This window comes from Atheta coriaria, unplaced genomic scaffold (genome assembly GCF_025399875.1).
Source record: "Atheta coriaria isolate IRGN ID8LTWV9N9 unplaced genomic scaffold, Caltech_Dcor_3.1 hic_scaffold_6_pilon, whole genome shotgun sequence".
NCBI lineage: Eukaryota > Metazoa > Arthropoda > Insecta > Coleoptera > Staphylinidae > Dalotia > Dalotia coriaria.
In genome coordinates this window covers 8,742,799-8,752,686 of record NW_027045448.1, presented here as the reverse complement: position 1 = coordinate 8,752,686, position 9,888 = coordinate 8,742,799, and the positions used below count along the sequence as shown (strand labels likewise).

General features: G+C 40.9%; 1 protein-coding gene across 5 annotated transcripts; it reads right to left on the bottom strand.

Annotated features, from left to right (window-relative positions):
- Nucleotides 1-481: 481 nt before the first annotated feature.
- On the bottom strand, nucleotides 482-9,729 carry LOC135794800 (BTB-domain-containing protein pipsqueak). 5 transcript variants are annotated; one of them, XM_065306199.1, is made up of 8 exons: nucleotides 9,491-9,728; nucleotides 7,990-8,057; nucleotides 7,729-7,867; nucleotides 6,288-6,452; nucleotides 2,685-3,083; nucleotides 2,476-2,629; nucleotides 2,081-2,418; nucleotides 482-2,025 (listed from the first exon to the last, which is right to left on the bottom strand). In XM_065306199.1, exons 3-8 carry the CDS (start codon nucleotides 7,864-7,866, stop codon nucleotides 1,354-1,356), a joined length of 1,866 nt encoding a protein of 621 aa, XP_065162271.1. In that variant the 5' UTR covers nucleotide 7,867; nucleotides 7,990-8,057; nucleotides 9,491-9,728; the 3' UTR covers nucleotides 482-1,353. The 5 variants fall into 5 exon arrangements, with proteins under 5 accessions (XP_065162271.1, XP_065162268.1, XP_065162269.1 ...); XM_065306196.1 differs by having other exon boundaries at nucleotides 2,081-2,629; nucleotides 9,491-9,729; XM_065306197.1 differs by lacking the exon at nucleotides 7,990-8,057 and having other exon boundaries at nucleotides 2,081-2,629; nucleotides 9,491-9,729.
- Between the last annotated feature and the right edge of the window lie 159 nt (nucleotides 9,730-9,888).

Below are 9,888 nucleotides of genomic sequence, written 5' to 3'. Positions count from 1 at the left end.
TTCAACAACGCCAGAAATACGCGTGTTTTTATCTAACAATAAAACCAAAGAAGCACAAATGATCCATGTGCAATAGTTGACAGATAACTCTTTGTTACAACTGTCAAAAATGTAAATATTAAAGAAATTATTGCTGAAGTCAGCTTTAAAAGCCATAACTAAGGCGCGTGCGCGTGTATTTGTATTAAATTACTGCAAGTTTATGTTACGATGGAAATAAACTGCCATTGTTCTCGCATCTGTAAACAAATCTTAAACATTTGATAACAAGTGCCTCTAAATGAGTAATCTTGATAATTTAAACTTATACATGGTGCATGTTAACAATATATATTTTATGTATGTACATATCATATTGTATTTCTGCTTAAGCTGTCACTCTTTGTTGTCAACATTATAAACACACATTAATTTGATTATTTTTCATCATCCGCGAAAAAGCAACAAACGAAAAACGTTAAGGTGTACTGAATCAATTCCGTTGAGTTGTGTATTTTATATTTCAAGAATATTAACAAAACATTTATAACATGAATGACAAAAATAAACAAATAAATATTCGAATTGAAGTGACAATCAACAAACACAGATTTCAGTTCGTGTTATCAAGACAAGTAGTTCATTTATGGTGTATTACTTTAGTATTATATGATAATGCAATCTGCATGTACATATACAATGTTACAGATACGGCATATAAGTGTCTTACACAAACTTCTCGATATTAGGCACATTACATTTCTTAACACCAATTTGTGTCTGTCCAAGTACTGAGACTACGATAACGGCGCAAATTAAGTAAACAAATAAATAATAGCCTTACTCAATTAGAAACAATCGTAATTATCATTTCACTGCAATAGTATTATTGCACTATATTTACCTTTCATAAATTCTACATAAATCATTTATGCTTAAAGTTACTTAGAATACAACGTTTTTGCATTACCGTTCTTCTTCCTATTTTATACAATCTATTTGTGTTCGCCTTGCCGGCAACTTACAGCTTACAATATCATCTCGAAACGATTCGAATTTAAATTTATACCAATATAGTAATCAGTTTAGTTAATAATACTCATAATTCTCATCATTTAAGATCAATTTTTATCACCAAACGTAAAAAAGTAACCGTATTATACGTCGTGATGCTCATCATTCATGTCAAGTCCCTGAAAAATATATCACATTGGGACGCATTGCAACTATCGTAGACATGAATGATTCGCAAAGTAAATGGCTTCATGCTTATTAAGTAATTCTCAATAATTTAACACAAAGAAAATCAGTAGTAATAACTTAGAATACGTCGATGATAAGATAATTACATAAATACGACTAATGTGATTTTTTTCAGCTATTTGTATGATTGTGATATTGTACTTGGGAATTATGCGAGTTTGTGTAATCGAGCATCATCGACGATCCTTCATGCTGAGAGTGTGAGTCGACGTTGAGGTCAGTGGAGTCGGAATCGTACTTGGCACCCCGTTTGAATCGGCCGTACAGTGATGAATAAGGAAGGTTGTAGTGAATCGCGGCTTGGTTGATGGACATGTGACCTAGGCGCACTGCTTCCAGTGCTTCGCCCATAGCATCTTCCGACCAAGGCGTGGGATTCGACCGGGATAACTCAATACCTTCACGTTTGCACCTACCATACAATGTACCCGTGGGAATACCGTACTCCGTGCTAGCCCGTTGCACGGATGTTTGTCCTGAGCGTATCGACTCTAAAGCCTTTTCTAAATCTTCCGGTGTCCACGTCGTGGGCGCGGCGTTGAAAGGTGCTGCCAATCGAATACCTTCACGTCTTGCAATTTTGTACAACGTGCTCGATGGTATACCGTACGCTTTGCTCGCTTTGTTCGCAGATATTGTCCCGGTGCGTAATGCATCCAGTGCACAATTCAGACTTTCTTCCGTCCAGGACTTTGTAGGACCTTCTTTCTTTGGTGTGTCAATACCTAGCCGATGCGCACGCTGCCAGAGAGTGGTGGATGGAATGCCGTAAGTTGATGACGCCTACAATAACAAACAATATAGTTTTGCATATTTATTTCATACGGAAGTTGCGTACCTTTGTAAGGCTCATGTTGTGATTCCTGAGAGCATCCAACGCCCGCTCCATATCCTCTTGTGTCCATGTTTTCGGCCCCGCACTGTGCCGCGAACTGTGAGAATGTTCTGAATGCCCGTTTGATTTCATACTGTGATCGCTGATTGTTCCAAGTGGCATCAAACTGGTCAACTCGGGTGTTATCATCATTGTTGTGTGGCTATTTGGATCATGCCCGTCATGGCTGTCCATTGAGTGCGCCGACATGTGGCTATCAATGTCCAGCAGAGATTCGGATGAGTACGACGAGTGGAGCGTTTCAAATTTTATTTCTCGTTTAATGTCTTTAAGGTGAGTGTCTGAAAGGAGCGCGAAATTGAAACTACGTACTTGCGGAAAACGATAAAATCGCTTACGTGATAAATCCGTGCGATGCAAGGACGAATTGGTTAGCAACGTCCGCGTTGGTGAATGCTCCTGCATCTCGACATGTCCTACGGGGATGGCCATTGGGGCCGGAGGGTCGGGTGAAAAATCTTCATTATCCACTCCAAATTGCGAAAATAGCAACTGAAACACGCGCGTTGTTGAGTGATAATTTTGAATGTGCAGAATTTTTACTTACTTGACCAGTCAGCAGAGCATTACTGCTCATGTTCAGAAGATTCTGTTCCGCGTTCAATCGCTTCCTTCCCTTATCATCATCTCTTGCAGTCAATGTTCTGTCATTCTCTTTGGTTTGTTCAGTATGCAGGTGTAAGTCGTCGTCATTGGCAGTTGTCGTTGTTGTCGTCGTGGAGGTACCAGCATCTGGTTCCTTGCCGGCGGGCGCTTTGTCGTTCTTCTTGCCTTTGGTTTTCTTGTGGTCACAGTAATCCGGCCGATGCTTCGGTGAGGAGAGCCGTCGCAACTTGGGATATTCACCAGTGACGGTCGACGCCGATGTGTTGCCAATGTAGACTTGTTCGTCTGGCGTATCGCAGAGCCCCTTGATTTTTAATTGGTCTGCCGTTTTCAGGAGCGACTGTAATGGTAATTGAATTTTCAGTCATCGACCAGCGGAATAAATCTATAAAGGTGTACAGTGACGAATAAGTCGGCACGATATTACGCGGCGACGCGCCGCGCGCCATTCTCGCACGTAGTTTTCATAATGCGAATGCAAAACAAAAACGAAACGGAGCAACTAATAAAAAAACATCGAAACGTCGCGTGTTTATTACGAATTGTGTGAAAGGAGAATGAGCGCGCGTAAGGAAATGGAAGATACGTAGTTAGGAGCGTCCTTGAACCCGTATTGATTGGAGCAGACACCGCATCACTTTCCCCCAGTGCGTGCCCCAGAGCCGCCGCTTTGCCAGGCAACCCCCCAGATTAGACCCGGAATTGTCTGTACGGCGGGCGGGTGGAAGCGTCGCGAAAAACTTAGCCGCACGCAACCGAGCGCAAACATCCCAGCCTTCGCCCGCCAATAATACGGCGCGGAACAAGGACGGCGAGCGAAGGCGCGTTCGAAGAAACCAACGCTCCACGATGCAAATATGCTCGCGCAAAAATAATTTCTACAAGAGCGCCGGAAGACACCGAATGCACGAATAATATTCTCTATGTTATGTAGTAACGCATTCGCAACCTGCCGCAGTTTGAATCGAATCGAAAACGTACGAAAGAAATACCAGAAATGCACCATACTCGACGGACGGACGACGTGAAAGAGGCAGGGGCATGAGGCAGTCACACAACAAAGACGTTGCTAATGCACCTGCCGCCCGTGAAGAGGTAGGTGCGTGGCGAGCGAAGAACGCGCCGCGGCGAAGGTTGATCGGCCGGTTTCTCTTTCGCTTCGTTCGCATCGCCACATGCACGCTCACGTACTCTTCCACGATTATCCGCCCACACATGCAAACGGCGCAATGCACAGAAGCGTCCACGTACTCACGTCTACACACGGCCGGCGCTGGCACAGGCGGATCCGCTCGCTCTCTCCCACACGGGAACTAGCACAGCTCAAAAGTGACTTCCGCGTACAACCAAAACTATTTCCGAATGAAAGTGCAAGCATGCATCGCACAAACACGCTGCACAGGCTGCACACTCCCGCACTCCACGCACACCGCGTACTTACTCGTTGACCTCGGCGACCTTCAGCACTGAGCGCGAACTAAGACTGGACCCTTTTCCACAGCCTACAACGGGGATGCTGCGAGCCGCGATAGATCGAGAAATGCTCGGCGCACGCACTACTACTTCGGCTTAATTGGGGTTTTTGCGCGGCGTACACACGTATTCACATCCTTATAAACTACGCGGAAAGTTCACCGAACTTCCGGGCCACTCAACGCTTAAACAATAGCGCCAGCCATTTATTTAAACATTAAAAACACTCGAAATACAATCATTTGTATTCCGCCACCGCTGGATACTAAAACAAGTGAAGAAACACAAAACAAAAAATGCACCAAAGAAATATAAACAGTTTTCCCTTATCCCTCCTTCCGGCTTTTTTTTTGGTCTACTTGCTTTTGCTTAAGATTACTTTGTTCATACTCCTTCCTCTTTGCGCTCAACTATTTTCTTTTCTCCGTTTCGGTTTAGTTCGTAAAATCTTGACCTACATTCATTCTTCGTCACTTTACGATTTCACATTTTCCTTTCATGCACTGCACATCAAAGTTATGAAATTCGCTCTTTAAACTTGGCCCATAAAATAAATTCCTCCGTTACACCAGTGTATACCGTTAGAATTGAAATATACAGGCGCAAAACATGCCATTTTACAAAATGAATTTCCGAAACCAGAAATCACAAAAATATTCCAATCGATTCGCGGCGCGAAGAATGTCTTAACGAGGCGTTGCTCGGAGGCCACCCGCTTATTCCCTGTTCTAAAAACATCTGCCCGTGCCGTGGGAGCAGGGAGTAACGATTGATTTTTATTGTCGACGAAATACCGAACGCATCGGGAGCGAAATTTTATCCTTTTCTCGCCATTAAAGCGACGCGAAATGACAGAAGCGCGTACGAACTTCTTAACTTCAGCGTAAGGTCAAGTTAAATATAAAATAAAACAACATTACCATTCAAAATCGCCCTCCATGCTTCTAGCGTTAATATATAGGAATAAAAACGTGTAATGAACAACAACGAAAATAAAACACCGTATTGCCACAAATAAGATTTAATTAATACAACATGTAAGTCAGTCTTCTGAGCTACGGTAACAAACATAAATTTAACAATGGCCGACTGCGAGCGTGCGGTGTATGGAACGGTCGGCGCATCTAATCAATTCGCCTCTCCAACTCCGACCGAACCGCGCTGCGATTGCAGCATATTAATTACATGTTTTTGTAAGCTGGCAAAGTATTGATTTTAGTATACCGCGCGCCATCAGTGAGCTGCTTTACGAGAGATATACTCTTGCTTTCAATCGACACTAGATGGCGCTGTGTGTATCAAAATTTAAAAATTGCAACATGTATTGCTAAATTTGTAAAATAAATATTGCACGTATTACGAACGATAAGATAAAAAGTATTACAAAGCAAAAAAGCAGTTGTATTAAAATTTCGAATAAATTTAGAATAATTTTATACTTAAGCCAGGTTTATTTATAAATATTCCTAATTCAAGCAAAGTATTTAGCGATAAATAATTTTCTAGATTGTGTACTTTAGTACTCTCCAGTACAGATAAGTAGCGTCATAAATAATGTCAAGAAATGCATAAGCAGGAATGAACTTCCATTAAGTAATTATTATTAATTAAATTATTACGTTAATAGGTTTATATATTTTCCAATTCACGTTAAAAGTTGATAGGCTTTAAAATCTGGCGTATAGATGTGAATTTATCAATTTTTGCAAAAAAAATTGAGCAAAAAACAAAATTTCTCGGCCATCTTTAATGTTTTATTCGCGTTCAGTGCCTCACCATGTTACAATTCCACATTATAAACATACAATACAATAAAAAATAAAATAAAAAGACATAAAAAATAAAATTACCTTAAAAATAATATTCGTGTAATAGAATTTGAGTTTTTTGAATGGTTAGATTGGATGATTTTCTAAAAAAATATTCCAACTTTAACACATCTGCTGCACCTGGCTCCCTCATAGGTGCGCAATGCGGGTCCGCTCCGAAGATGTCAGCAAACGCGTTAAACTCGCGAGAGTAGTTGTTATTAATTAATTTTTAGAATTTTAACTAGCTTTAAAGGTCTCACCTGTAGCTCCGCTTGCGTGACGTCAATCTCGCCTTTGTAGACGAATTCAATGATGAACTTCAAATCGGCATAGCACACGTCTTGTGGCATTATGATCGTCGGGTGTTTGCATGGGTTTTCCATAAGAAGTTTTTGGAAAAAAGACGAGCATGCTGACAGCACAACCTGCAATAATAACATAGATTAGACAGAATCAGAAATGATTACTATTACATTTTCTCCATCGTAATCAAATCATCAATAAAAATATCTAGAAAAGTACATACATGATTTCTAAATTTTAAATTTTAAATTAAAAAGGTTTTAAAACAGCTTCTTTTGCGTGAGGCAACTGCGAGACTTTCATAGACGTACGACAAACCCAAAAATTTGAGATAGGTCGCAAACTGGTTTTCTGCACTTTCTATTTTTCGTTGCGTTTGAATTCAAAGGTTTTAATCAAACACGCGAAACATCAAGCAGCGTTCAAATCGTGCGTTTTTTATTGACCTCATGTTTTCACTGGCAACAATTTTAATAATTTTGTTACAACGTAACATACAAAGAGGCGAGAAAAAAAAAGAGAAAAAACCCGACTTTATAAAAAATATTAAAATAGCAGAGTAAATAATTAATTAACTTTTAGAGGAATTTTCTAATGGAATTTTATGAATTTTATTTTCCACTCCGTGCTAAGAACTATAAATCTTCCATAAAATTGACTAACTTATCAGTAGTTTTCTTGTTGATTGAACAACTATATGAACAAACAACGACGAGCTTATCACAAATGATGATAGCTTATTAGTTTTCACAATTTCATCTAAAATACTACAAATTTGTAATAAATTCTCAACTTTTGCTGTTATTTTATGTTATTTTACGCCAATTATAGAAATAAATTTTTATGATATTATTTTTCTGCTTACTCAATAAAGTAAAAGTAAAAACGTGTAGCTCAGCGCAATATTTTTCTTATTTATTACGTAATTGCATACTGCTCCTGAAAAATATTTATTTACAAAGCAGTTGCAGTAGAGATTAATCATGGAAAATTTCGACAAATCCATCGCATTGTAACTGGTGCGGCAGTGTCGAATAACAAAAAACCCGCCGTCGGATGTGAAGCATCATTCTAGAAACACCCCGAACGGGAGTGTATAAGTGGCATTTCCCGCGTGTTTCTAAAACCTGAGGGTACGTTCGTATTCTGCCTGCGTGATGCAGGCCAACAAAATTTTACCGCTCGCTCGCTGACCTACCAAACGAAAAATTGTGCAGGGGGCTCAATGGAAATTATAGAGTTTGCTCGCACCCGAGGGGTGGTGTAGCGCTACACAAAGGAAGCTCATCGTTGGGGGGTCACGGCTTGCGGAGGGTCGGGGCAGACGCAGGCCACAAGTGAGGCAGCGAATGCTATAGGCGATTGCACTAATTGAACAAAGACGATCGCAATACTTACTTTGTGCGCTTTCAGCGATAAGTCGTTGCATGCCAGCGTCACGTCGACGAACGCTTCGTTCTGCAGCAGCTGGTGGAACACCGATGTCATGTTCGTCTGGTAGTTGTTCCATCGCAGAACGTAATGTTGACCAGACATTCTGGAAATGAAAGCCAGCGTTTTCAAAATAGCCACCCCACGCGGGACCAATTTGATGATCGTTTTCGAAATCATCCAAATCAATTTTTGCGGAAATTACGAATTTTCTTTCAGATAACCTACCTCAGCGAGCTTCGACGGCGGCTGCAATAAGGAAGCCGGTACGAAACGTCGTACTTACGAACATTGAACTAAAAAGAAGTCCAAGTTAAGAGAGGTATATAAGAAGAGAAAATTGCAATGGCATGGACCGGCGGCAGCGCGTTCCACATCTAGAAAAGACTTGCTTCTCTAAGTCCGCTCTTCGCTTAGCACTTTTTTCCTCTTCCATCTCGTTCGTATTGATTTTATTCTTTTTTGTCTGCATCTTTTCTTTCTTTATACGCGTATACACTCGAAAAGAAAGAACAACCAACGGACGAGCCAACTCAACTACAAGTTCGTGCTTTCGTTTTACGATCGCATTTGCTTTTTGAGCAGCTTTGGTCAGAGTATTCGTCCTTCCCGCTCCTTCTGCTCCCTTTGAGCCAGCGTTCACACTTTGCACTTGCAAGTTCGCGGCATAAAAGGTTTTCAACAAAATGTGCGCATAAGAAGTTTATTTTATTCCTGCCAATGAAAAACCAAATCGCGGCGAATGGCAAGCGTTTACAATTATTGCGAAATTCACATTTGGCGATACCAAAATTTCAAATTTACAAATAAAGAAAATCTGCCACCTTTCACCGGCCGTTGACACATTTTTCCAAAACGAATTCGCTGCGTTTAGTTTGAGAACCGTCTGTATGCGAGTGCCGGCTCGTAATACTAGCCGAACAAAATAGAAAAGTTGAAATGGTGAAATCTTACTCAACGAATAACAAAAATACGCGGAATAAGTAGAAAGAAGGAGAAAGGATGCGAACAAAAAAAAAGCTACATTTTTCTGCTCGTATTTCGCATTGCAGTTCGCCGTCGAGTTCCGCACTAAACCGCATTTTCTTTTTTGTGCCTTCCCTTCTGTGCTCTTTCGTTTCTGCTTCGTCGTCTCGTTATGTTTCTCGACTCTTTTGTCTGTTTTTCTGCCAGGCGAAAACCTTATAGATTTTTATATCCTAGCATAAATGCGTAGAATTTTTGATATTTATTACAATCTTACAGAATAAATAAATACTAATTTAGCAAACAAAATAAACGAAAAGAGTAACCTGAGAAGTATATGATACTTTTATTTACATCAATAAAAAAAATAATAATATACAAACACTGATCAGATTTATTTGAATTGGCGCCTACTGCAATTACGCACGCTCCAAACAGAAGGCTCGTTAAGTGCGTGGGAGAACGGCGCGAATTTAAATTTGAAATTTCCTATTCGGCCGATAAAGCTGCGCGTATAATTGTATAGGTTATGTTACATAAACGAGGGGAGTTTATTTGCGCGAAAAAAACGCGAATGCAAGCGGTAAAAAGGCATCAAACGATGTAAGCACATGCAGGGGGCAGTGACGCGGCGCCTGTCCATGCGATTGTCAATTTTTTATTTATTTACAAGGACAAAATTGTGTCGCTGCGTTGCAATGTGTAAGTGGTGTGTGAGTCCAGTCGATCGTGTATGTTTTTAACGTGTTAAGATACATCTTACCTGAACTCTGAGCGATTACAAGGAAACGGTCATTTGAGTATTAAACACGCAATATTGGGGGCCGAGAAACGGATGCAAATATAAGAGGCGACCGTGGAAAACGGACCGTACGATTTCGAGAGACGGGCTCACTATTTTGTTGTGGATCAAATTCATTCTCTCCTCTCTTAATCGTCCGTGCTCTCTCTTTTAAGTTTTCACCGACTTCTCGCTCTTCAGGTACACGGTCTGCTCGCAGCGCCGAGCGCGCCGGCAGAGGTGGCTTGGGCGAAGCAGCATGCATTCCCCTTGCGTCTCGTAAAGTTTAGCGTCGAAAGCTCGCACGCTGATTGGTCAAGCTTGCCGCTAGCTGCGCCAAAACGAACAGCGCAATGCGCGTGACGTCACTTCAGCTTCGC